Raw genomic sequence first — 27,155 nt, 5'->3', positions numbered from 1 at the left:
CATGAGTTCGAGTCCCACGTTGGGTGTAGAGATTGCTTAAAAAATAAATAAAAATTTCACACTTTGCTTGTACTTTTAGGTCTGTGGTCCCTTTTAAGTTCATTGTTGTATGTGGTATGAGGTAACGTTTCTTCCTGTATTATTGTGATGTGGACTATGGTGTTTTAGCACAATTTGTTGAAAAGACATTCCTTTCCAATTAGACTGTTTTTGGACCTTTGACTGATAATCAGCTGGCCATGTAAGTTCGGCTATCTTTCTGGGTTCTCAGTTCTGCCCCACTGATTGCTGTGTCTGTCCTTTTACCAAGACCACATTCTCTTGCTTACTGTAGCTTTATAGCAGTGTTGGGATTTTGGAAGTGCAAGCCCTCCAACTTTTTCTTTTTCAGAATTGTTCTGGCCCTTCTAGGTTCTTTATATTCCCATTTCAATTGTGCAAGTTGCTACAAAAAAAAAAAAAAAGAAAGAAAGAAAAAGAAAAAGCCTGCTGGTATGTTGATTAGGATTGTGTCCCAATTTTTAGATCAGTTTTGGGAAAATTGACATCTTAACAATATTGAGTCCTCTGATCCATGAGCGTAGCGTCTCTCTGTTTATTTAGGTCTTCGTTATTTTCTCTGAGCAGTGTTCTGTAGTTTCCAGTGTTTAGATGTTGCACATACCATATTAAATTTCTTCCTCAGTATTTCATAGTTTTGAATACTGTTGTGAATGGAATTTTACTTTAAGTTTCATTTTTCAATTGTTTATTGCTCTTTTTTAATGTTTATTTTTGAGAAAGACCAAAAGTGTGAGTGGGGGAGGGGCAGAGAGGGGGACAGAGGATCTGAAGTGGGCTCCACACTGACAACAGCAAGCCCAGTGTGGGGCTTGAACCCATGAACTGTGAAATCATGACCTGAGCTGAAGTTGGACGCTCAACCCACTGAGCCACCCAGGCGCCCTCAATTGTTTATTGCTAACGTATAAAAATACTATTAACTTTCTTAACCTTATATCCTGTGAATTTACTGAATTCACATCTTAGTCCTCATAGCTTCTTCATAGATTACTTAGAAATTTCCACATACATGATCACATTATCTGTGAGTAATATAGCTTTACAGTTTCCTTCCAGTGTGTATGCACTCCCTCCCTCCCTCCCTCCCTCCCTCTCCTTCCTTCCTTCCTTCCTTCCACCCTTCCTTCCTTCCCTCCCTCCCTCTTCCTTCCTTCCTTCCTTCCTTCCTTCCTTCCTTCCTTCTTTCCTCTTTTTTTCTTTCTTTCTTTCTTTCTTTCTTTCTTTCTTTCTTTCTTCTCTCTGTCCTTCCCTCCCTCTCTCCCTTTTCTTTCTTTCTCTTTTCTTTCTCTCCCTCTCTCCCTCTCTCTCTTTTCCTTTTCTTTCTTTCTTTCTTTCTTTCTTTCTTTCTTTCTTTCTTTCTTGTCTCTGTCCTTCCCTCCCTCTCTCCCTTTTCTTTCTTTCTTTCTTTCTTTCTTTCTTTCTTTCTTTCTTCTTTCTCTTTCTTTCTTTCTCTTTCTTTCTTTCCCTTTCTTTCTTTCCTTTCCTTTCCTTTTCTTTTCTTTTCTTTTCTTTTCTTTTCTTTTCTTTCCTATACTGCAATTACTAGCACCTCCATTACAACGCTGAATAAAAGTGGTGAGAGTGATCATCCTCGTCTTGTTCTTGACCTTATGGGGAAAGCATAAGGTCCTTTTGCCATTAGGAATGATGTCAGAGGTTTGGGGTAGAGATCCTAAGTCAGTTTAAATGAGTTACCTTCTAGTCTTAGTTTTCTGAAGGTTTTTATCGTATAGTAATATTGAACTTTGTCAAGTGATTTTGTCGTATCTGTATTTTTGCCTATATTCATTTAATGTGGTGAATTACATTGATTTTTTAAAAATTGTTTTAAATCTTTATTTATTTTTGAGAGAGAGAGACAGAGTACGAGCGGGGGAGGAACAGAGAGAGAGGGAGACACCGAATCTGAAACAGGCTCCAGGCTCCGAGCTGTCAGCACAGAGCCCAACGCGAGGCCCGAACCCACGAACCGTGAGATCATGACCTGAGCTGAAGTCGGACGCTTAACCGACTGAGCCATCCAGGGATCCCTGAATTACATTGCTTTTTAAAAGAAATGCATGAACCTGTATTTCTGGGATAAACCCTACTTGGTCATGATGGTTTTTTTTTTTTTTTAAATATATGGTTAATTCTAGTTGCTAATTATTTGTTAAGGATTTTGTATCTATGTTCATGAGAATTACTGGCTTATACTCTTTTCTTGTGTTGTCTGTTTTGTTTTGATGTGAGATTAATATTGGCCTCAAAAAAATGAGTGGAGAAATCTGTCGTCGTGTACTTCCTGAATGTCTACGTAGGAGTGGTGTTATTTCTTCCCTAATGTTTGATGGAATTCACCAGTGAAGACATCTGGACCCAGGGTTTTCTTTGTTGGAAGATTTTGAATTACAGAAAAACATTAAATGTATATATAGGGCTATTCAGGTATTCTGTTTCTTCTTCAGTCACTTTTGTAACTTTTTTCTTTCAAGAAATTTGCCCATTTCATCTAAGTTATCAAATGTGCTGGCCTCAAATTGATCTTAGCATTATTTCATTATTTCATTATTTATTTATTTATTTATTATGTTTCATTTATCTTTCTTTTTTCCTTTCTTTCTCTTTCTTTCTTTATCTCTGTCCCCCTCTCCCTCTTTCTTTCCTTTTCGTTCTTTCTTTCTTTCTTTCTTTCTCTTCCTTCCTTCTTCCCTCCCTCCCTTTTCCTTTTCTTTTCTTTTCTTTTCTTTTCTTCTCTTCTCTTCTCTTCTCTTTTCTTTTCTTATTATTGTTTTTCTTTCCTGTCGATCTGGCTACCAATCTGGTACCATTGGTTCAGTTTGAAGAACTGACTTTAACATTTCTTGCAGTACAGATTTCCGAGTGGTGAATTATTTCAGTTTTTGTTGATCAAAAAAGGCTTTATTTTGCCTTCAGTTTTTCCATGTGAGCCCTTTTTGAAAATGCCTTTTTGGAAGTATAATAGACATACATTTAAACTGCATATTTGAAGTACGCACCGTGATAAGTTTTGATATATGTATACATCCATAGAAACCATCACTATAGTCAAATGAAGTAATACATCCATCATCTTCAGACGTCTTTGTGCTCCTTTGTAATTTCTTTTCCTGTCCCTCCATTACGTATCTTTTGGCAACCACTGGTCTGTTTTCTGTCATTGAAAATTAGTTTCCACTTTCTAGAATTTTTGTGTAAATGTAGTCATACGGTGTGTACTCTTTTTTGTGTGGCTTTTCCCCCCATTCAGCGTAATTATTTTGAGATTGATCCATGTTACTGTGTGTACAAATATTGGTTTATTCCATCCTATTGATAAGTAGGACTCCACAGTAAGGACATACCACCGTTTATCTGTTTACTGTTGATGGATGTTGTGTTGCTTCCAGCTTTGGGTTATTACAAATGAAGTTACGATGAACATTCATGTACGTGCCTTTTTGTGAACGCACGTCATCGTTTCTTTGCGGCGACGGACTACATTGTGTCCCCACCCCTTCACATGTTGAAGCCCTAACCCCTAATATGACTGTATAGGGCCTTTACAGAGATAATTAAGGTTAAATGAGGTCATAAAGGTCAGGCCCCAATCCAGTAGGACTGGTGTCCTTAAAAGAAAAGGAAGTGACATCAGAGCTTTCTCTGTGCTGCACAGAGTAAAGGCCACATGGGGACCCAGCAAGAAGTAAGAGTCTTCATTCCAAGGAGAGAGGCTTTGCCAGAAACCAACCGTGCTGACACCTTGCTCTTTGACTTCCAGCCTCCACAACTGTGAGATAACAGATGTCTGTTGTTTAAGCCACCCAGCTGCCGGGACTTTTCTTTGGCAGCCTGAGCAGACTACGACATTGGATAAGTATCGGGTTGGAATGACTGGGTCATATGCCGGTGTACGTTTACCTTTTAAAGAAACTTCCAGTTTTCCACATGGTTGCCCTATTTTACACTCCTGTGAACCTTGTGTGAAGGTCTCATTGCACTGCATCGTAGCCAGCACTTGCTATGATCAACCTTTTAAACTTTAGCCCTTCTGAAGTGAGTGTAGGGGCAGCCCACCGTGGTTTTGATTTGCATTTCCCAAACGACTAATGATGTTCAGCATCTTTTCATGAAGTTCTTTGCCATCGGTATACATAGATTTTGTGGATGAAATGTCTGTTCAGATTTTTTGCCCGTTTTTTGGAAGAGCAGATTTTAAAATTTTTGATAGTTTAATTTCTCAGTGTTTTTCTTTTCTGATCATGCTGTTGGTGTCATAGCTAAGCAAACTTTGCCTAATCTAAGGTCACAAAGATTCGCTTCTGCATTTACTTTTGGAGTTTGTGTGCTTTGGGGCTTTATATTAGTCTGTGGTCCATTTCATATTAGTTTTTGTACATGGTACGAGGTATGGATGGAAATTCATTGTCTCGCATGTGGATATTCAGTATTCCTGCAACATTTGTTGAAAACAATACCCATGCCTTTATAACTGTGGAAAAATAGTTGACTAAATATGTGTAGATCTATTTTTGTAATGTCTCTTCTCTTCCGTTTCTTTCTTTGTCGATCCTTACATCAGTACCCCATTGTTTTCTTATTTTAATCCTTTTCATTATTTTCATTGTAATCCAATGAGTTTTGAAATCAGGTAGTATAAGTCTTCCCATTTTTTTTTCTTTTTCAAAGTTGTTTTGACAGGTCTAGGTTCTTTGCACTTACATTTCGATTTTACAATCACTTTGTCAATTTTCTACCAGAAAAAGGCCTGCTTGAACTTTGAACGATATTGTATTTGATCTACCGATCAATGTTGGAGGAGAGTTGAATTCTTAACAGTTTTGAGTCTTTCAGTCTATGAGCATAGACTACTTCTCTGTTTATTTAAATCTAATTTAATTCTGTCACTAATGTCTTGTAGTTTTCACTGTATAGCTCTTCCACATTGTTATTAGATTTATCCCTAAGCATTTATATTTTTATGCTTTTGTAAGCAGTATTTTAAAATTCCGGTTTCCAACAAAAATAATAACAGTGTGTTGTGGAGACTGTAAATTATGTACAAAGAAAATGTCTGCCAACAATAGCACAAAAATTTCAGTTTCTGATTGTATGTTGTTCGTATATAGAATACACTGATACTTGTGTATTCACCTTGACTTCTGTGACCCTAAGTCACTTATTAGTTCTAGTTGCTTCTTTGTAGATATTGTTGTATTTTCTGCAAAGATGGTCATGTCATCAGTGAATAAAGGCGGCTTTAATTCTTCTTTTCCAATCTGGATGCCATCTCTTCCTCCCGCGCTCCCTGCCTTGCCTGTCCTTCCTTCCGGCTTATTGTGTTGGCTTAAACCTCTAGATGGATGTTGACTAGAGGTGGTGGGGGTGGAAATCCTTGCCTTGTTCTCAGTATTAGCGGGGAAGCATTCATTCTTGTTCACAGTTACATACGTTAGCCGTGTGCTTTGTAGATGCCCCTATGAATTTGAGGCCCCGTGCCATGAGATGAAGCAAAGTGAGTGATGTGCACGCGGTGTTGTGGGAAGAGGCCGCTGCCGACCTTCTGACAGTTCGTCAGAAGGAGGATCGTTTGCCTCCAGAGCGTGGTTGACCACGGGTGGCTGAAACTCTGGAAAGAAAAACCTCCGGCAAGGGCGGGGGCGGGTGGGGGGGGGGCTGTTAATTTCCCTCTGGGCTTTGCAGCCACATTAGACAACTGTTGCTCTATTGTGTTTTCATTTTTATTCAGTTAGAAATACTTGCTGATTACCTTTTTTATGTCTGCTTGGTCCATGGATTGCACAGGAGTGTGCTATTCAGATGCGACATACTTGGGAGTTTTCCAGATATCTCTTATTGATTTTTCATTTAGCTCTGTTGTGGCACAGAACATACATCGTATGTTTGAATCCTTTTAAGTTTATTGAGACTTGTTTGACGTCTTCGAATGTGGTCTATCTTGGTAAATGTTCTGTGTGTAATTGAAAAGAATGTTTATTCTGCTGTTGTTGGGAGTAATGTTCTATACATCTCAATTAGACTGAGTTGGTAAATAGTGTTATTCAAGGCTTCTATATCCATTCTGATATTTCTGTCCATTTGTTCCCTTAGTTAAGAGCAGCTGATTGAAATTTGTGACTAGAGGAGTGAATTTGTCTTATTTCCCTTTTTTTAAAAAAATTTTTTTCTTAATGTTTATTTTTGAGAGAGACAGAGTGTGAGTGGGGGAGGGGCAGAGAGAGAGAGATGAAATCCAGAGCAGCCTCTAGGCTCCGAGCTCCGAGCTGTCAGCACAGAGCCTGACGTGGGGCTCAAACCATGAACTGTGACATCATGACCTGAGCCGAAGTCAGACACTTAACCAGCTGAGCCACCCAGGCGCCCTGTCTTAGTTCCCTTTTTAAGTGCTATTTGTTTTCCTTCATTTATTTTGAGGCTCTGTTATTAGGTGAATAACTGTTGAGGATTGTTATGTTTTCCTGATGAATTGACTTTTTAATCATTATGAAAAGACTCTCTTTATCCCTGGTAATATTCTTTATTCTGAAGTCTACTCTGTCATTAACCTAGGCTTTCCTGGTTTACTTTGATTACTGCTACATGATACATCTTTTTCCATGTTTTCTACTTTTAACCTATGTGTGTCTTTATATTTAAAATGTGTTTCTTGGGGTGCCTGGGTGGCTCAGTAAGTTGAGTGTCCGACTTTGGCTCAGGTCATGATTTCACAGTTCATGGGTTTGAGCCCCGCGTGGGGTTCTGGGCTGACAGCTGGGAGCCTGGAGCCTGCTTCCGATTCTGTGTCTCCCTCTCTCTCTGCCCCTCACCCACTCATGCTCTGTCTGTCTCTACCTCTCAAAGAAACACAATAAAAAAATTTTTAAGTGTGTTTCTTATAGGCAGCACTTCGGTTGGATCTTGATGTTTTAGTTTAATTCTGTATAATAATCTTTTCCTTCGAACTAGTGTATTTATCCTATTTTAATTAAATGCAATCATTGGTATGGTTGGGTTTAAATTTGCCATCTTGCCATTGTTTTTCTTTGTTACATCTATTCTCTTTTCTCCTTTTTTTGTTTTTGTTTTAACCCCCCCTTTTCCCTTGGATTAATTTAGTGTTAATTTCATCTTACGTGTTTTGTTGCCTTTTTATTTAAAAAATTTTATTATTTTATTTTACTTTTTGAGAGAGAGAGAGAGAGAGAGAGAGAGAGAGTGAGTGTGGGGGAGGGGCAGAGAGAGAGGGAGAGAGAGAATCCCAAGCAGGCTCCACGCTGTCAGCACAAAGCCGGATGCAGGGCTTGAACTCACAAACCATGAGATCATGACCTGAGCCGCAATCAAGAGTCAGACACCTAACTGACCGAGTCACCCAGGCGCTGCTGGTTTTTTTGGCTTTTTTAGTCTTTGGATTTGTGTCGTGGTTTATTTTTAGTGGTTGCTTAGAGTTTATAGTCTACATCTTTGTCTTATCAGCCTGTGGTCAAGTATTGAATCTCTTTTTATATTGTATAAGCATTTCACAATATGCAGATTTCCAGTTTGTCCCTTCTTAATCTTTGTGCTATTGTTGGCAGACATTTTCTTTGTACATAAATTACAGTCCCCACAACACACTGTTGTTATTTTTGTTGGAAACAGCAAATTATTTTGAAAATACTTTAATAATAGAAAAGTATGTCCTATTTCCCCCACATAGTTATTATTGCCATTGCTTTTCAATCTTTTATGTTGATTCCAGTCAGTATAATTTTCTTCTTGCCTTAAGGACTTACAATTTTTGTTTTCAACGGTCACGCATATTCCAAGGAACTTAATTGGAGAAAAATGGTGTTTTGTATTTACCCAATCATATGCCATTTCTTCCTTCATCCCTGGAGTTCTGACTTTTCCTCTGCTATTATTACTCTTTAGCCTAAAAACTGCCTTTAGCATTTGTTGTACATAGAGCAGGTCTGCTGATGATAGGTCGACTTGGTTTTTCTTCCCCTGTGAAGGTCTCCATCCCACCTTCATTTCTGAGGATATTTCTGTGTCTGTAACAACCTGGGCCGACACTCCTTGTCAGTGCTTTCACTGCGTCCACGGTCTTCTGGCCTCCATAGTTTCTGGCAAGAAGTCTGTCAGAACAGACACAGACTGCTGTCCCTGTGATGCTTCATTTTTCTCCCCTGGGGGTCTCAAGGTTTGTCCTTTGAACTTTGCAACAGTTTGATTGTGATGTGTGGGGCTTGATTTTCCTCGATTTCATCTTCTTTGTGGCTTGTGGAGCCTCTCGACTCTAAGTTTATGCCTTTTACCAAATTTGGGCACTCTCAGTCAACAAGTATATATATTTTCTCTGTTCTGCTGTCTTTCCCCTCTCCTTTAGGAACTCCCATGACAAAAATACTTAGGCTTTGATAGGTCCCTAAGGGTCTATAAATTTTTTCTTCGGATCGTATCATTTCTGTTGATCTGTCTTCAAGTTCACGGAGTCTTTCTCACTCCTGTTTTGTTATTGAGTTTATTCTTTGTTGTTGTTTTTTCCAGTTCTAAAATTTCTATTTAAAACAATATGTAGTTTCTATTCTCTGTTGCCACCATCTATCCATTCATTTCAAGAGTGTTTGTGTTTATGTCATTGAGGATTATTATAATAGCCGTTAATTATATCTGATGATTCCAACATCTAGGTCACTTCAGGGCCGATCTCTATCATTTCTCTTTTGTCATGCTTACTGTTTACATTTTCCTAGTTCTTTATATGTCAAATAATTTTGGAATATATCCCGCACATTTTCAATATTAGAAGATCCTGGACCCTATTACAGGCCTATGAGAATAGCAGTTTGTCTTAACAGGCAACCAAGCCTGTTAGATTCAGTTTGTAGGTTCCTTCTCCCTTTTGTCGGGCAGTGGTTCTATTTTCTTTGCAGTATTCAAACTCTTTGTGATGCGGGGCCACTAAGGGGTTGGTTTCAGACTTGGGCAGTGGGTATATGGTATTCTGCTTCCCAGAGCTTCAGCTGTGCTTCTGTGATTGGACTCCGTGAATGTATTGCTTAGGGATTGTCCCGGGGTGCATGTCAGTTCACACAAAGAACTAGAGCATTCTCAGCTCCGTCCTCTTGGAACTTCTCCCACGCGACGTGGCTTCCTGGGTCCTCCTTTCCTGGTCCTTCTGCCCAGAGAAATGACTTTGTCTCAGACTTAGTCTTCTGTCTTGTCACAGTATCTTTAACGGGGATCCCTTTCAAGACGAAGTACCTAGAGAAAATAGAGGAAAAAAGAAATGTGGATCTTCCTTACCATTTTCATAATAAAGGCCCGTTTCCCCAGCTCTTCTATTCAGATGCTTGCTCTCTAGGTTTTAGGTACTTGATCCGCACCCCCAGTGCACGGCAGAACTGCTGTTGGGCTGGCATTGGGTCAGTGCAGGAGAGCAAACGGACACATTGGAAAATGTCCCCCGTATTCTCTGGCTTACCAGGGCCCATTTTCTTGTTCCTTTGACCAGAACGACAGATTATATCGGAATTTTTGCTGTTTGTGCCCACCATGTAGTTACGTTTTTTTCAGCAAGTCCACTAGTCAAAGTCAGGAGTGAAGAGACCGCAAACGAGCCACCCCCATCCCTACGCCCCACAAACCTAGGACCTTATTGATTTCCCTCCCCAGCCCACTTGCTGTTATTTACTCTTGAAAGCCTTCAGGTAGTTGCTTCTTGAATTTTGTCCAGAGCTTTTAGTTATAATTGGTGGGCGAGAGTAAGAGGCCATCGTGGGCTTACTCCATTTTGGGTTAAAACTAGATTTCATCTTCAAATCCGGTCTGTTTTCCTCACTGGTATATTTTGAGCGATTTCAGTTTCTATGTCTTCTAGTTCACTAATGGTTTTGCAGTGTCTCATTTGCTATTAACACCATCTAATGTATTTTTCATCTCAGACATTGTGTCTTTCAGGCCGACGTCCTCCACGTCTCTCCTAACCGTGATCACTCTTGCCTCCGTTATAGGCACTGGTGTGGTGCCGACATCTGTCATCCGTGTCACTTTTGCTTATGTGGGTTTGAAGACCATAATCTGAGTGATGTGGTTGCTCCTTGTTTCTAGGCCCTTTCTATGGACAGAGCTAGGAGATGTTTCTGTTATTAAGAAAAAGTACATCAGGGGCACCTGGCTGGCTCAGTTGGTAGAGCGTGCGACTCTTAATCTTAGGGTTGTGACTTCAAACGCCATGTTGGGTGTACAGATTACGTAAACAAAATCTTAAAAAAGAAAGAAAAGGGAAAAAAAGAAAAAAATATATCATTGTGTATACTGACTTTCCTAATTCAAATTTAGGATTATAGAATTTTTCTTTAATTTCTTTGGTTTTATATATTTTCTCTTTTTTATACTGGAAATTTTTATTTCTGTCTGCATTTGCACAATTTTTTTGGTACATGTCAATGCTAGCTGTGCAGTGACTGAAGGCAGTTTAATATTTCTTGTGGTTCTTTTTGTCCATAATGTATGTCTAGTGTATGTCTAAATTACTGATTTTCCGTTCAGAATGTATATTCATCTAAGGATGTGCCATTAAATGACTATGCTTTTAATGTTTCCTAAAATAAATCCGATTTACGTGGTTAAGCTACCAGCTCAATACACGGTTAGTTTTATCAGCTTAATTTTGCTCTCACATTTTAGAGACTGCTTTCAGTTAATTTTGTTGCATAATTTTATAAAATATATACATGGCTCTAAAGAAGGGATTGGAAAGCCGGTGGGCCTGGTCTGGCCTGCTGCCATTTTTATACGGTCCTGGAGCGGAGAACCATTTCTGTGTTCTGAGATGGCTGTAACATACACATGTGGGTGCACATGCACGCACGCACACGCACAGGGAAGAGAATGTAGCCGTGACTGTATGTGGCCCCAGACTGCAGAATAGTTACCGTCTGGCCCTTTACAGAAGCCCTAAAAGTTCCACCTCTACTCCCGTCTCCGCCATTCTGTTCTCTTCCTCTGTTCATTCATTTATTTAGTTCCTGGTTTATCTTCCTGCCGTTTTTAATGGATGTAAACACACACACACACACACACACACACACACACACACGTTCCCATCGCCTCTTCCACTGACTTACGCGTGTGTTTTCCACCACCTGCCCTTCGCACCAGGCAGTATGCCTTGGAGGCCGCCCCGTAGCTAGGCAGGTGGACAGGCTGCGCTGTCTCCAGCCCGTGGCATTCTGGAGTGTGGATGCGCCAAGGTTTACTCAGCTGGTCCTTTGTGGACGTACATTTGCATCGTTTGTAGAAGTATTGCTGCTTTCAGCGGCGGCGTACTTACACCTTTGTGGGGTTTTGCCAGTGTACCTTTGGGACCGTTCCTACAAGTTGGTTTGCTGGGTCATGCACATTGCTGAGAAACAAGGCATATGTTATTTTGCTCGATGTTGCCCCAGTTCTCTCCGCAGGGATTGTAGCGTTTTGTGTTTCTGTCAGCAGTGTGTGCAGTTAGCTCATGCCCCACAGCCACCTAATGGAGTGTGTTGTCAAACTGGGACTTTGGTAATTTGATAGGTAAGAAATGGTGTCTCTGTGTGATTCGAATTTGCATGTCTCATTATGAGCAAGATCAAAGGACCAATTGCGCTTCCTTTTATATGAATTCTCTGTTCACTTTTCTTGCCTTTTTTGTAGATGTGCTGGGTCTTTCTCATCTGTTTTGAGAACCTGTGTATTAGGGATAGTAACCTTTGCCTCTGAGACAAGTTGCAAATTTTCCTCCTGATTGTCTTTTTTACTTTTTTATTGACTTGCTTTTCATGCCGTACAATAGTTCTTAAAATTATTATGATTTTCATGTAGCCAGGTTAACCTGTGTTTTTCTCATTGCTTCTGGCCTCAGAGTCATGACTGGGAGCGATTCCCCCAGCCCCAGGGGGAATAGAAAAACTTAATCGTGTCTTCTTTTCTACTTTTTTAAAATGTCGATTTCTGGTCCTTCCTGAATTTATCAGCAGAGTGCTTTGGGTGCACGCTGTGCCTTGTGATTGGCTACTTGTGTGAATTTAAGCTCTAGAAACCGGCCCTTTGCTCACCTCTCCAGCTTGCCTTCATGCAGAGACTCCTGACCTCTTAGCATTTGCAGAGACCCAGATGTTTATTTTCGGGGAGAAGGAATGGAAGTGTGGGGAGAAGGGACTTAAGCAAGGACCCAGAGCTCCATGCTGGGACTCTGGTTCTAGCCGGCCCTGGAGGAGAAGGTTTGTGAGCGTCTGGTGCGCATCGGCCCCTGAGCCGGGCACAGTCACAGCTATTGTTTGCTTCCAGGCTGCGGCCTGGTTGTCCCCCACTTACAGGTGTGGAGGCTGAAGCAGAGGGGTGGGGTTTGCCCGGGACCTCAGAGTCAGCAACAGGCCATCGGGCTGGACACCGAGGTGGCCGCCGGGGACCTGGGGCCCTCTCACTGGGGAGGGAGGCCTCTGGCGGCCTCCACGGGGCCAGCGATGATGCGGCATTGAGCACAGCGCTCTGCCTCTGCCTCCCACCCCCACCACCGTCTCACGGTTCCCAGGGAGTCAGGTCTCCTTCGTCTCCCGTGTCCAGGGCCACAGGCGGACCCTGTGAATGGTGCCTGACGGGGCCAGTGGCGGTGGCTTCACGTGTGCTGGCTCCGCCCCAAGTGCCGGGATATTGCTGGGAGCCGGAGACCTCCGTGTGCCTACTTTGCAAACTTTCCTTTTGTTCGCAAATCCGGTGGTTAATCCAGCACACCTGAGTAGTGTCCGCAGCCCGCAGACCCCACACTACCCAAAGGCAACCCCGTGTCACAGATGCACGGTCCTGTGGGGCAGGCGGGTGGCTGAGGGAGCACGGCGTCCCGCGGGAGCCAGAGCAGTGTCTCCCCTTGCGTTTCCTCAGGTTTGGGTGCAGGGGAGTGGTGGGTGGGGTCAGGGGGCCAGTACACCCCAGTCTTCCGTCGCTCTGAGGTCCAGCAGCGCTCAGAGGCAGAGGTTCGCCCCTGTAGTCCAGGCCTCCCGTGGTGACGACCAAAAGGCCAGGACCCGAGCCTAGCCTGCGCCCCAGCCCCACATACTTGGGAAGTGGCAGGGACACGAGGAAGGGAAATCTGTGCTTTGGATGAACCAGAGTCAGCCCGGAGTTTCCCAGGTCTGTCCGGAGGACCAGACAGTCGTGGGATTTCAGGGATGTCCGGTGATTTTCATCTTGCCTGAATCTGCCATGGTGTGGATCACATCTGCCACTTGCCCCAGAGCCAGAAACCTTCAGCCCAGTATCTGCTTACCTGACAGAGGCCCCCGGTTGCCAGAAGAGTCCGAGCGAGGCTCCCTTCCGGATCCTGCCGGGGAGGGCTGCGCGGCGCCGTCCCACGCCCCTGGGATGGGATGTACCAGCTGTCAGTGTAATTAAGGTCGCCATAAAACCCACCAGCTAGACACACAGATGGTTTCTCTGCTCTTTGCCGGGGCAGGAGCAGTTGTGAAGGCGAGTAAATCATGTTCGGCAGCGATCACTTCAAAGGTCAGCCTTCTTACAGCAGCGTTATTGGCAGGGATCGCCCGTCACACGGCTTGTTTCCCGGCCATTCAGTTTTATGGCGCCCCGATGAATTGGGCCGTTTCCATCCATTCTCAGGAAATGTGCAGAACAATGGTTTCCATTCTTCTGGAAAGTTTGTCTTGGGAGCAGGTGTGGCACGCACAAGCCGAGGGCCGGCACCTTGCTCCTCCCGGGCCTTCATGTCACCCTCTGGCTGTCCTCATGAGGTAATTTATGTGGAACCCCGGGCCAGTGCCGCTTCCTGGGCACTCAGGGAGAGCCCTCTCCTTCCTCCGTCCTTGCCTGGGTCAGTGTGTTTCCCGAGCCCCTGTGGGGGTCACCGTGCAGTGGCTGGAGGGGGGCAGCAGTGAGAAGGCCAGAACCGCCCGCAGGAGCTCACGGCCCTGCCCGGGAGCTGGGAACCACCCAGCGTCTGTGGGTGCTCTCCGGTGGCCATTCTGTGTGGGCCACTCCGTGCCCCCAGAGAGGAAAGGCTGCCCAGTGCACGGGCCACTTCCAGGGACATAAGTCGGGCAGACATACTCTTCTCTTGGCATTTACTGCCCCGGCCATCTCTGGATTCCCTGCTCCTCCCCCGAATGGTGGGGATGGAGAGGGCTTTGGGATAAGGGGAAGGAGGGCCTTGAGGACTGATGCGGCCTAGGCAGATAGAGGCCTGGGGTGGCTGGTGGGGAGGGTGTCGAAGTGAGGGTGACTGTCATGGCACTGGGGTGGGAGGAGCTGGCGAAGAGACAGCTCCAGAGCTGTGATTATGGGGCACCACTCCCTCCCCTCCCCTCTCTTCCCCACCAAAGTGGATTCCAAACCTGGCCTTGGGGTGGTGCTGTTGTGAGTCCAGAGGCTGTGCAGACTCACGCGACTGGATACTGGAGACTTCGAGGGCACGCAGGCCCCCTCCCCGGGCCCCAGCCTCAGACTGGGCGGAGGGGCATCTGGCAGCACCCCTGCTGAGCCCCTCTGGCTAGGGGCAAGGAGACTCCCTCCCCTCTGGGAGGCTCAGGGCTGGGGAGTGGCCATGGGCTGCCTTTCTGCCTTGTGTCCAGAGGCCTGCAGGGCCGCCTTCTCTTTTCTGTGTCCGTGCCACTTTGCGGGCTTCAAGGGGCTTACCCTGTGGTAGCCTTACCTGGGAGTTGCTTCTGAAGAAGCTCAGAGAACAGCCATTTGTCCCTCCCCTCCCCCAGGAAGCTGTCCCCTAATTTATGGAGGTAGGAAGTGGCCAGTAGGAGATTGGATTGTGGGCCCAAGGGAAGCAGCAGGGACAGGGAGAAGCCCGCCCCCCTGACGGTGGGACTTGGAGCAAATCCCTGCATCTCTGAGCCTCAGTGTTCCTCATCTGGAGAATGGGTCTCAGAACTGCCTAAGTTGACTTTATAGAATGCTACACGTGACATGGATTTGACTTATGTACATTTGAAAGAGGACGATAAAACTTTGAAGGTGGTCAACTCCACTTTAAAGAAAAAATTGTCGAGACTTCTTATTTCACAGCCAGCAGGCAGAGGGACCAGAGAACCGTGTGTATGCTGTGGCCACATGGTGGCGCCCAGGTAGCTGGTAAACAGGCCGGCCAGGAAGGCCTGAGGCCGCGTTGTACTGGCCTCTTGCTGAGTATTGCAATTGAAAGTCCTGAGGTCTGTGAGTTTGTTAAGTGGAGACACTTGTTAGTCCGATACTAGGACCTGCCCCCAACCCGAACCAGTTGCTTTAGAATGGAAGGTGAGTGTGATCAAATGCTCTGCAGAAAACAGAACCTCTGGATACTCGATCGCATTGGTTTACAAGACAGGAGGCTATGAACTATTGGCCATGATGCTAGGAAGTAAAACGTGTCTTTAAAGCTAATATGTGTACTGTGGTTCTGCCTTACGGTCTCCAAGAGCTCTGGCTTTTTGCAATACAGTTACTACTCCAGAGAGAATAGGCTGCGGTTTTGTGGGCTTGAATTATGTGACGTCTTTAGAAGCAAGACCCTCAGTTGCTAGGCTCCTAGTTGGCTCAGTCAGTTAAGCGTCCAACTTCGGCTCAGGTCATGATCTCACCATTCACGGGGGTTTGAGTCCCGCGTCGGGCTCTGTGCTGACAGCTCAAAGCCTGGGGCCTGCTTCTGTGTCTCCCTCTCTCTCGGCCCCTCCCTGACTCATGCTCTGTCTTTCTCTCTCTCAAAAATAAATAAACATTAAAAAAAAAGAAAAAGAAGGAGAAGAAGAAGCAAGACACTCTCGTAACATGTGGCCTGGTATCAGCGGGCATCATTGATGCCCTTCAGGTGTCCTTGGGCGATGGGCCTTTCCCTGAGCTCACTTTCATCAGGCACTAGCTGCTGTCTCCAGGACTGGTGTGGTCTGAGAGGTCATCATGCCTCCCTGGGTAGCTCATGGATGGTGGCCGTGCGCCAATAGATGTGGGGCAGGCACGTGGCAGGGAGGACCGTCTGTGGGGAGGGGCCACGAAGCCAGGCTGCGGGAGGTATCTCCTAGCAGCCCGGCACGGCCCTCGCTAAACCCCGTCTGCCGCCTGGGCTTTTCGTGGCGCTCCCCGTGGGTGCCCGCCCTGTACTCGTGGGGCCCACAGCATGACAGATGCCCTCTCTTGCAGGTGGTGAGAAGCTACAAGGCAACCATCCAGCAGACCTTGGACATCCTCTTCCTCCAGGAAGGCTCTGAGTTTCTGAGCAGCACGGACGCTTCGAGCCGGGACTCTGCTGACCGCACCATTATTGCCTGGGATTTCCGGAGCTCTGCCAAAATCTCCAACCAGATTTTCCACGTGAGAAACCTTATGTGGCATTGCTTTTCAGTTTGCTTCAGCTGTAGGCTGTATCTAAGTAGCCCTAGGCTGTCTGGGATCCCAGATCACTTCCTGTGGGAGATGGTTCAGCAGGCAGGCTCTTTAGAGATCGTCCAGGTGCCTGAAATCCCTGGGGTGGGGGTAGACAAGTGCAGAAAACAGCACCTCCATACTTCTCCTATGTGTCCCTTGCCCGGCATGGCCACCCCACAGGGGAAGGGTGTGGAGGGGCCCCCCGTCCGGATCGATGGAGGACAGCCACACAGCCCATGCACTCCTGCCTTCCCTCCACCACCCCATCCAGCCCACACGGGTTCCCGCCCCACCTTTGTTCAGTGCTTTTGGCAGGAACTGTGACTTGGAAGTTCAAGCCGCGACCTGAGGTTAGATCTGGTGTCAAAGTCCTGGATTCACCACTCACAAGCCGGGGACCCTGGGCCCATTATTTAGCCTTTTTGATTCTTGTTTTCCTCTTAGGAAATTGAGGATGAGAATATATTTACCTCATAGAGTGGTTTTGAGAATTGAAGGAAATAACGCTTATAAAGGATCTAGCACAGTGCCAGACCCAGGAGGTGCTCCATAAACGCGTTACCTATTGTCACCATCACCACCATCGTCATTAACATCGTCACCATCGCCGTCACCACCCTCATCACCACCACTATCATCCCCACCATCACCGTCACCATCATCACCGTCACCATCACATTCATCCCCACCATCACCGTCACCATCCCCACCATCACCGTCATCATCATCACCGTCACCATCCCCACCCTCATCACCATCACATTCATCACCATCATCATCGTCATCACCACCACCACCACCACCACTATCGCCATTACGATCACCGTCACTTTTTAAGACTTCAAATAAGCCGTAGCTAATCTCTTCGGTGCTCCCCCCGCCAAATTAAAAAATATGTGTTAGGCGTACATACGTACCTTCCCCCCATCCCCGCATTTCCTCTTCTCGGAGGGTTCTAAGTGACCCTGCACCCACCAGCCTCCAGACCTTCACTGCAGGGTCCTGGTGCAACCCGGGGAGAAGCACCAGCTCCGGGAGGGGGCTGCATGGGCGTGTCTGGCCACCCCGGCCTTCTGCGTCCGACAGCCCGTGCAGAACAGGCACCCAGGGAGGTAGATGGGAGTGCCACCTGGCAGGCCACTGACCCTCCTACAGACGCACCCGCTCACTTTCTGCGTGGGGAGCAGGTGCTGTGCTCGCAGAGCATGCCATGGAACTTGTTCCCAGGTCAGCGTGGCCTCTGAGGCTCTGAGGGACACAGAGTCTGCAGCTGTGTTCCAGCTGCCCCCACTTTGCTCTCTGAGGTGGGCTCCTGTAGACAGTGTGGCCTCAGGACAACACTTGGAATAAAGCAAAGGGCAGATGCCGTTGAGAAGGGAGTTGATGGGGGCGCTCCCATGTGATGCAGCCCGTCAGACAGTGACGGCTCCTTGCCTTGTGCTTTGAACACTTTGCTCACGCCTTTGTCTTCTCCCCGGCCATCCACCTTCCCAGCTACTGTGCATGTGGGCCGCGGGGGGGGCCTGGGCCGGGCTGGGGCTTCCCCGAGGGCTCACCGTGGAGGTGGAGCGGGGGCGGGCGGGCGTGCGGACTTCTTTCCTGGCACTGCGTGGCAAAGTACCGCGGTCGGTGGCTTCAAAACGAACACGTTCTCTCTCTCCGTCCTGGAGGCCAGATGTCTGTGATCATTCTCCCTGGGCTGAAATCGAGGTTTTGTCAGGGCGCACTGCTTCTGGAGGCTCGGGGGGAGTCTGCCCCCTCTTCCTCACGCTGGCCTCTTCAGACCCCTGCCACTCTATCTGTGAGTGTGATCGGCCGCCTCCCTTTACAAGGACACATGTGAGTGCACTTAGGGCGGTAATAGAGGACGACATCCCCACCTCAAGATGCTTGACTAAATTATATCCACAAAGACACCCCCTCCGCCCTTTTGCCATATAAGGTGACATTCACCGGTCCCGGGAATCCGCGACATGGATGGGAGTGTGGGGGTCATTTTTCCGTCCACCACTAGGGCCGTGAACCAAGGGGTGCCAGTAAGGGCAGGAAAACAGATTATCCCCCAGAGCCTCCAGAAGGAACATGGCTCTGCTGACACCTTGATGTTAGCCCAGGGAGACCCATGGCAGACGCCTGACCTCCCGGACTCTAAGAGAATAAATGTGTGTAGTTTTAAGCCACCGAGTTTGTGGCATCTTGTTAAGCAGCCGCAGGAAAGCCGTGCAGACCTCTAAGGCCAGGCCTGGGGGTGGGGCCCAAGGCTCCAGGAGCAGGGCGCTGGGTGACGTGTCTGGCGGAGGCAGAAGGCCCAGCTGGGGCCTTTTTCCTGCCTCCCTGTGGCCTCACGTCTTTCAGGAGAGATACACCTGCCCCAGCCTCGCCTCGCATCCGCGGGAGCCCGTGTTCCTGGCACAGACCAACGGCAACTACCTGGCCCTCTTTTCCGCCGTGTGGCCCTACCGGATGAGCAGAAGGCGGCGCTACGAAGGGCACAAGGTACTCTGTTCCTCTGCCCCGGGTCAAAACGGAGCACCGGCCCCAGAGCCTCCTCCAGACCACAGCAGCGGTGGACTTGGGGCCCTGGAGCGCACAGACCTTCTTTCTGGGAGGATTCTGTTTTCCGTTCCGCAGGTGCCCACGTGCCACGTGGCCTGGTGGTCCCCAAAGGCCCTGGGCCACATCTGGCCCTGCCCCCAGTCCCCAGGGGCTGGGCAGGAAAGATTTTCCCTGACTTGTGGGCTCAATGGAGGCATGTCGTGGGGGTGAGGGAGGGAGCACAGGACAGAACAGGGGAGGGGGCCTTTTCTGCATCTGTCCCCTTTCCCCACTGAGGCCTGCCTCACTGGGGCGGAAGGGGCTGGGGACCTGGTGGCTGTTGGTGAGGCCAGGCACCGTCAGCTATGCTGAAGCTGTTCTAGCTGCGTTCCACTAAACTCCGTGAGACCAGATCCACGCTGGGACGCCGGCCTTCTGGCAGGAGCTCGGGCCTTGGCCTTGGGGATGCTGGGTGCCCTGCTCCAAGCCTCAGGCCGCTCCTCCACGGAGTGGGCACGGCGCCCCCCCCCCCCCCAGCCTCACGGGCTGCCTGGTGGAACAGCTGCCGTGTGGCCCGCTCACCCCGTGTTGCCTTCTACAGGTAGAAGGCTACTCAGTGGGCTGCGAGTGCTCCCCAGACGGTGACCTGCTGGTGACGGGCAGTGCCGACGGCCGAGTCCTGCTGTACAGCTTCCGTACTGCCAGCCGGGCGCGCACGCTGCAAGGGCACGCGCAGGCCTGCGTCGGTACCACCTTCCACCCTGTGCTGCCCTCTGTCCTCGCCACCTGCTCCTGGGAGGGCGACATTAAGATCTGGCACTGAGCCTCCTGGAGCAGAGCCTTCCGGATACCGGCCAGGCCCCAGGCTCCCATTCGTCCCCCGGGGGTGGTGGGGGGGGTGGTGTGAGTAACCAGTGAGGTCGCCTCTGTGATCGGAGCTGGGTAGAAGGGGCCTCCACCCCCCCCCCGAGCCTCAGTTTCCTCATCTGTAAAACGGGGACAGAGATCTGTTTGCCTCAGGGTTGTGAGAACTGCATTAGGTGAAAGCACCTGGCGGGTGGCTGCTGATGCTCAATAAACATGAGCGTTTTGCTGTTTCTTAGGGTATTTCAGTGACAGACATGTACGGGCAGCTTCGTGGCACCTTCCCACTCCCAGGCCCTCTGGGGCTTGAGACAGAGACCAGGGGGAGCTTGAGATAGGGCAGCCCCACTCTGCTGATCCTGACCACGGAGTCCCTGGGGGCCAGGGGCCGTGGGGGGCCACGGGGGGCTCCGGGTCTCAGGCCTGCCCTCAGGAACTCCGTGCTGGGGCACGACAGTCCTCATCAGTGCCAAGGGGCCCAGGCTCCCCCACCCCCACCCCAAGTATGGCCCACAGAGTCCCACTGCCTGGAGGGGGTGTATACTGCTCCAGGGAAGGAGGGAGGTTCCTGAGGAGCCCTGCGGGGTCAGGCTGGCAGGAAGAGCCAGCGCCCTGGGGGGTCTAGGCAGGTAGGGGAGCCCTAGCACCAAATCCCACAGGCCACTCCAAGAGCCCCAGGATCCACCGAGGGTGACGATGGGAACCGGCAGATATCACAGCTCGGGGCAGGGGCGGGGGTGTCCCCATGCCTCAGAAGGCTTGCCAGCAGAGGCAGACTGTGAGCTGGTGAGGAGGGCATCCCCAGCAGAGGAGTCAGTGAGGAAGGAAGGGCCCTGAGGACGAGCCCCGTGGCGGGGAGCCAAGGGAGAAGGAACCACAGGTGCCCAGCTTTGCCTCTCCAGCACCCGGCTTCTAGGCCGGCTCTGCCGTCGGTGTAGCTGACGCTTCGTGAGTCATCTCTCCTCTCTGAGCCTCAATCTCCCCATTGTAAAGTGGTGTCGGAACCCCCAGCCTGCAGGCTTGCTGTGTGGCTCCAAGGAGGTCACGTCCGTGGTGGGTGTCCGTACACTGGGGGTTCCGTTCCCTGGAAGGGGACTGGGAAGATTGGGAAGGGCATCTGGAGCTTGCAGAGGGCTGGTGCATAAATAGGTTTATTTCAGGTGTCTAACTTGCTCAGGGGTCCACGAATCGGGCCTTCCAGGCGGAGGGAAGGACAGCACAGAGGCCCTGAGGGAGGTCTGATCCTGAGGTCCGACTCCTTTTCTAGCCTTCTCCCTGCCCCCACTGCCCCGCGCCGCATTCAGTGCAGAGCCCCCGGCAGGCAGTGGGTGTTGAGCGGGTACAGCACCTGTTGTGCCTGAGCTGGGATTCAGGGAAGGCTGGGGCCGCGAGTGGGGCAGGAGCTGGGGAGCTCACGATCTTTCAGGGTGGTGAAAGAAGCGAACCCCCGGGCTCATGCAGGACGCAGGGTCCCAGGGACTGTCTGCTCCCAGGCTCAGGTTGGAAGCGCCTTCTCTTTTTAGGCTCAGGAATGGCTGATCTGGTGAAAAGAAAGATAATCACAGCCCATGCTCAGAGGGCCTGTCCCCTGCAGAAGTGGAACCCCCTGTGGGGTACTGTCCCTGGCCTGAGCAGAGCAGTGGGGGGAGCGGAGGCTGATCTTACGTCCATTCAGATCCTTGTGCAGGTGATAGACGGTCCTCCCTCACCCCTCATGTGGCTGCCGCACTGAGCCTCTCGCCCACCCTCTTTCTCACCGCCCACCCTCTAAATAAGTTCCCCTGCTCAGTGTGGGAAGCCCAGTGATCTTAGAAGCCTGCCCTCGGGTCACTTTCTCTGTGAAATGAAGCCTTCCCGTATCACTCTCATCGCTGATGGGCTGATGACACCCTCCACTGTGCTCTCATGGCATGGCGCCTCAGGACCTTTGCTCCCGCTGTCCCCTCTGCTGGGTCACTACTTCCCCCAGCGCCCCCCCGCCCCCCGGATCCCTGTCTTTCTCCTGCTGTGGGCCTTCAGGGAGCCTCCCCTGATCTCTGTGTCTAACATGCTCCAGTCATTCTCGGTCCTTTCCCCAGAGTGCTTAGCTCTGTCTGCTGTCGTCCCCCCTTCCCCACAACACGGGTACGTGCAGTGGAATGTAAACTTCACGGGGTTCGCTGCCTGCTCCCTGCTGCGCACCTGGCCCCGGTCCACAGTGGGCATTCTATGAATGACTGCAGGTGTGGCCTGTTGGCAGGACACAGGCTTTGGGGTCAGACGGATGTAGACTTAAACCCCGCCATCGCCTTTCATTGTGTGGCTGCAGAAAGTGCTGAGCCGCCTGGTGCCTCAGTGTCCCCTTCTATGAAATGAGAATTGGTAGTACCCAGCTCGTGAGGATTAATGAGGCCGGGTCTGGATAGCTCTTGGCGGGGCCTGTATGCAGGAGGCACTCAGGAAATGGCAGCAGGGAGTCTTAGTATCAGTAATAATATTAATATTAGTATCCGTCCACCACTTGACGCAGGAGTGGAGCCGGTTTAGACCAGAGGGTGCAGTTTGGCCCCATTCTCAGACCTCGTCACGGCAGGCCGAGGACCGCTGGGTCCAGCCCTCTGGGCCTCGGCCTGGGCCCGGTTCCCTCTCCTTGCAGAAGCCCCAGCAAGAGGCTGCCTCCTGCCTCTGTTCCCACTTGACAAGGGTCAGGGAAGGACTCTGGTTGGCTGTCACACGCCCACCGGGACCGGGGGTCCTTGGCCAGGCGTAGCTCTCGTTACGGGCTGGAGGGGAGAGTGGCGGGACCACTACAGGCGAGTTCCTAAGGGTGTGTCTCCCCAGATCCAGCCTGAACAGGCCGTCCTCCACACGCACCTGTCAAATGAACGAGTGGTGTGTGAATGAATCCGGACGCAGGCCACGAGGCAAGGCTATACTTGTCTGCGGTGCAGGGGGGGCCTGGCTTTGCCAGAGCGCCTCTCCTCTGCCTGTGCCACCCCCACCACCCACGGTCCAGCCCCGGATCCTGGAGCCCAGATGTCCTGCTTCCCAGCACAGCCTGAACTGGGCGCTTCTCTGCCTTCCTTGTGTGGAGTATCTTCTGAGTGAGAAATTCAGCACATAGTTTTCTGATTGCTTTCCCCACTGGGATATGTTATTATTACCACTTTTTTTTTTTTTCTTTTTTGATGTTTGTTTATGTTGAGACAGAGAGAGAGAGAGAGCAGGGGAGGGGCAGAGAGAAGAAGGAAGAGAATCCCAAGCAGGCTCCACGATACCAGCACAGAACCTGACGCGGGGCTCGAACTCATGACAATGAGATCATGACCTGAGCCGAAACCAAGAGTGGGACGCTTAACTGAGCTATCCAGGCACCTGTACCACTTTTTAAATGTGAGCATTGTTTACAGACTCTATTAAATCAGGCTTTGGTGTGAGTGCTGGTGTGGCCATAGGATGACCTCTCTGTCCAGCAGCTGCCCAGCCCCTCTCGTGTGCTGAGCACACGCCCTGGCTGCCCGCAGCCCTGTGGGGTTTAGGGCCGGGAGACCGACTCGGGCCCCAAGCCCATCACTCTTCTGCTTGGGATGTTGGTAGGCGCTCTGCTTCTCTGAGCCTCAGTTTCCTCATCTGTAAAGTAGGCCTGTAGGAACAAGCAGGGGAGAAAATGCAGAGGAAAGGGCTTGTAGATCACTACCCTCTCATCTTCCCTTGGGGCAAACACCACCCGCGTCTCCGTCTGAGAAGTCGGTTTCTTTTCTATGCTGCTCACCTTGAACCAGCCGAAGCTCCGATCCCCCTGGAGCAGGGGCTCATCCAGGGCTCCCCACGAGGGCTGTTTCTTGGTGCTCTCCTCTGTGGACCCGATTCCTCCACTCCGCACCCTGGGGGTGCCAGCTGGCTGCCAGCCCCTCCCTTTTGTAGGTTCTTTTATTGGGAACAATGGCAAGTGTACTCCGTGCCTTCATCTGTCTTTTTCCTAATGCTTTCTTCCAAAGCGCACCCTTAAAGGCTCACTCCGATCCTGTGCAAGGTGTTGGGGAGTTCATCACTTGCAACTTTAAAATAAGGGAGCGGCTAAATTTAGAAAATGTGGAGCGGGAATGAGAAAGAAGTGTGGGCTGTCCCCTCCACCCACCTTCCCGGGCTCCATGCCTACCTTTACCCTCACCTACAAATCTGAGCTGCAGATCTGAAGCCTCCGTGGGAGAACGGTTTCATCTTGGGGTGCCAGCCCGTGGCTGAGTGTGCTGCCAGGCGCGGCCGTGACTTTGTCCAGTGGAGTGGACGCTCCAAGCCCCCCCGCCAGGTGGCCCGACCCTGCCGTCCGGCTGAGAAAACTGACGCTCAGAGGACAGTCTGAAGTCTGTGCCCTGTCCCTCTCGTGGAGCCCACCGCCAGCTTAGCCTGTGCCTCCCTGTGCACGGGGACGGCCAACTGTCACGAGGACCCCTGGGAGTCTCATCAGTGTCCCTGGGCTCCAGAAGGGGAAGTGGCCCAAGGGCACATGACCAGCGAGTGGCAGAGCCCCGCCCTGTGCTGCCCTGGTTACAGGTGGAGCGGTGTGCTGGGATTGGTAGGAGGGTGGTGGGTGCACAGGTGGGGGCCTCGCTGAGGATGGGGTGGGATTCCGAGTGGAGGGGGAGGGTGACTGGTGGAGGACGGAGCCCCACACCATGGCCTGGCTGGCTGCCTGGGTACATGGGACTAAGGAAGCAGAGGGCGAGGCCGCATCACAGCCCGGAAGTCCCCATCTAGCAGAACATCTGTCCGAGGACATCTGGAGGGAAACTGGTGGTCCCCAGGCTGAGCCCTCAGGGAGGTGCATGGAGGCACTGAGCCGTTTCTGGAACCCCCCAGCTATCACAAGTCTGTTCCCTTTGCCTGAAATGCCTGATGAACTCCTGTTCATCCTTCAGCACCCAGCATGAGCCTCCTCCTGACTGCTTGCTTTCTTCCTTCCAGAGCTGTAGGGACCTTCGCCTCTCTGGATGGCCCTGTGCTCTTGAAGCCTTGAGCCTAGTGTCATGCCATCTGCCTCCCCCTCAGCCTCTGACCCCTGTGGGCAGAGCAAGGTCCCTGTGGCCAGCACAGGGCTGGCCGGCTGGCCCCATCATCAGGAGGAGGAGGGAAGCACCAAGTCCCCACCCAGCGGGTTCTGAGAGAGTCACTGGCCAGAGCCAGTGGTAAGTCCCAGCGTCCTGATGAGCTGATTTTGATCTGGGGGGACTTGGAGGGAAACCAAGTTTTCCCACCTCAGCCCCACAAAAGGGGTTTGGGACTGCTTTACATAGCATCCCATGCTGGCCCCATGGTGTCAGCCTGACCCTGCTGCTCAGAGTCATGTGATGGAGTTCTAGATACCCCACCCCCACTCTGTGTGGCCTGGTCAGCCTACCCCTGTAGGCTTGCTGCCTCTGAGGCCAAAGAAGTCACTGTCCTCACCCAGCCCTGAGCAGGGCTCCCTGGGAACAAGGCCTCCTTGGAGCCCTGGCTGTGGCTGGCTTTGGAGGCCATGGCAGGACAGCTCTGTGAGATCTGGAGGCCACCTACAGGGGGCTGCGGACTCCGAGGTGATGGTGTGGGGGCTAAAGCACCGACTCTGAGAAGGCCCTTGGCCCAGGGGTCCCCGGCCCTGACACCAGGGCCAAGACCCTGAGGAGCTGGAGCCAGGCGGGCTCGTAGCACTTAGAGGTGGGGATACCGAGGCGAGAAAGAGGCATGGGGGCCGACCAGGCTCGGGATCCCCTCTGGGGACACCCCTGAGTGGCCGCTGGGTGCCAGGGGCCTCGTGTTTCTCCCTGCACCCTCCCTGTTGCCCCCAGCCCGTTCAGGGTCGTCTCCTATCTGCGCACAAGGAAACCGGGCCCCAGAGGGGAGCTGACTCCTGAGCCTCTCACAGGCTCCCCAGCTCGAGGAGACTGCTTCTTGGGGCACATCTCCTGGGGAGGACAGTTGGGCTGGCCCTGGGCTCTCCCACAGAGGCAGGTCAAATGCAGGGATGCTGGGAGCCACCGTTGATGCCCACGCTCCTGGGGTCGCCTGGCAAGAGGCAGACCCACCCCCGATTTACACGGAGCTGGGTGAGCCAGGGAACTTCAAAGCCTGCACCCGGACCCGGCCGGTCTCCAGGGGGAGGGCCCCCGCCCTTGGAAAAGGCAGACAGAAAGCCCCGTGAGGAGCGGCCTCCACCCTAGGCCTTGCAGAACCGCACAAGTACATTCTCAAGGACGTCGAGGAGCGTGCGTCTGAGGTCACCAGGCTTGTGAGGAAGTGAGGCAGCAAGGGCAGGAATCGAGAGAAAACACACGACGGAGTGCCAGACTCAGTCTGAACCAGCGATGCCCACGTGTTTAAGGAAATAAAAGGCGAGCTAGAAAATAACCTCCAGGGAATAGGAAACTATTGAAGCAGCAGTGTAGATTTGTAAAACAAGCAAACAGAACATCTAGGAATAGAAAAATTAAAGGACGAACGCTCAAAACTCAGTGGCTGTGTTTGGCGGCCACACGGACGATGCAGAGAGAAGTTAGTGAAATGGAACACAAGCCCCGTGGGCTGAGCTCGGGGTGGGGTGGGGGGGCCCAGAAGCAGGACCCACAGGAGAGAGGGCAGCACGCATGAAGCGTGCAGTGAGAGGGACTTCCAGGGGTCTAAGGCAGTCAGTCCCCGGAAGAGCGAGGAAACAAAATTTAAACAAAAGTGGAGAATTTTCCAGAACCATCCCACGGATACAAGACTCCCAGTGAATTCCCAAGAAGGGTAAATCCGCGACCAGATACACCTCAGGGGGAGCTGCAGAAAACCAAAGGGAAGATCTTAAGCGGCCAGAGAGCAGGATGGAGTACCGTCAATGAGCAGCTCCCCACGGGCGGACCGGCTGACAGGCATCCCCACACCCACACCCACAGGAGGCCGGGGGCAAGGCATCTCCATCACCACATGCTGGGAAAAGAGACCCCGGCTACCTCCCTCCCCTGTGAGAACACCCTTCAAAATGGGGCAAAACAGAGAAAAGAGCGAGCGATCCTGTCCCTCGCAGAGCTGTGCCAAGGGAAGTCCCCAGGCAGGAAGCTCCCGGCAGAAGCCAAGCCTGAGACGCAAGAAAGGACAAGGGGGCAGAAATATGTGGGAGAGTGGACAGGGACGTCCGAGAAAGGGCCATAAGAGCGCCCAGCGGGCTGAGACAGTGGGAGCGCCCAGCTGCTGCACAGGACTCTGGGGCGGGTGGGGACAAGGCAGGGGGCACCCAGGGTCAGGCGTCCCTGCGGTCAAAAGGCAGCAGAATAAACCACCTGAAGCCACGTTCTTTCCACTGATGTCTTTTATTAATGAACGAAAGTACAGTACTAACCGAG

The 27,155-nt window shown here is 50.7% G+C and overlaps 1 protein-coding gene across 4 annotated transcripts in view; it reads left to right on the top strand.

Annotated features, from left to right (window-relative positions):
* Window positions 1-20,051, top strand: part of WDR25 (WD repeat domain 25) — a 137,590-nt gene extending 117,539 nt beyond the window's left edge. For 2 of the 4 annotated variants that reach the window (XM_049612155.1, XM_049612157.1), the window contains 3 exons: window positions 16,195-16,365; window positions 18,775-18,915; window positions 19,556-20,051. In XM_049612155.1, coding sequence (XP_049468112.1) covers window positions 16,195-16,365; window positions 18,775-18,915; window positions 19,556-19,777 — 534 coding nt within the window. In that variant the 3' untranslated portion in view covers window positions 19,778-20,051. Of the gene's footprint in view, window positions 1-16,194; window positions 16,366-18,774; window positions 19,483-19,555 lie in introns of those variants that run through there. The other 2 variants (XM_049612153.1, XM_049612154.1) reach the window with 1 other exon arrangement.
* Window positions 20,052-27,155: the final 7,104 nt, after the last annotated feature.

This window comes from Panthera uncia, assembly GCF_023721935.1.
Source record: "Panthera uncia isolate 11264 chromosome B3 unlocalized genomic scaffold, Puncia_PCG_1.0 HiC_scaffold_1, whole genome shotgun sequence".
In the NCBI taxonomy this organism is placed as follows: Eukaryota; Metazoa; Chordata; class Mammalia; order Carnivora; family Felidae; genus Panthera; species Panthera uncia.
The sequence above is the reverse complement of the archived record's forward strand: the minus strand, read 5'-3'. Positions and strand labels throughout refer to the sequence as shown.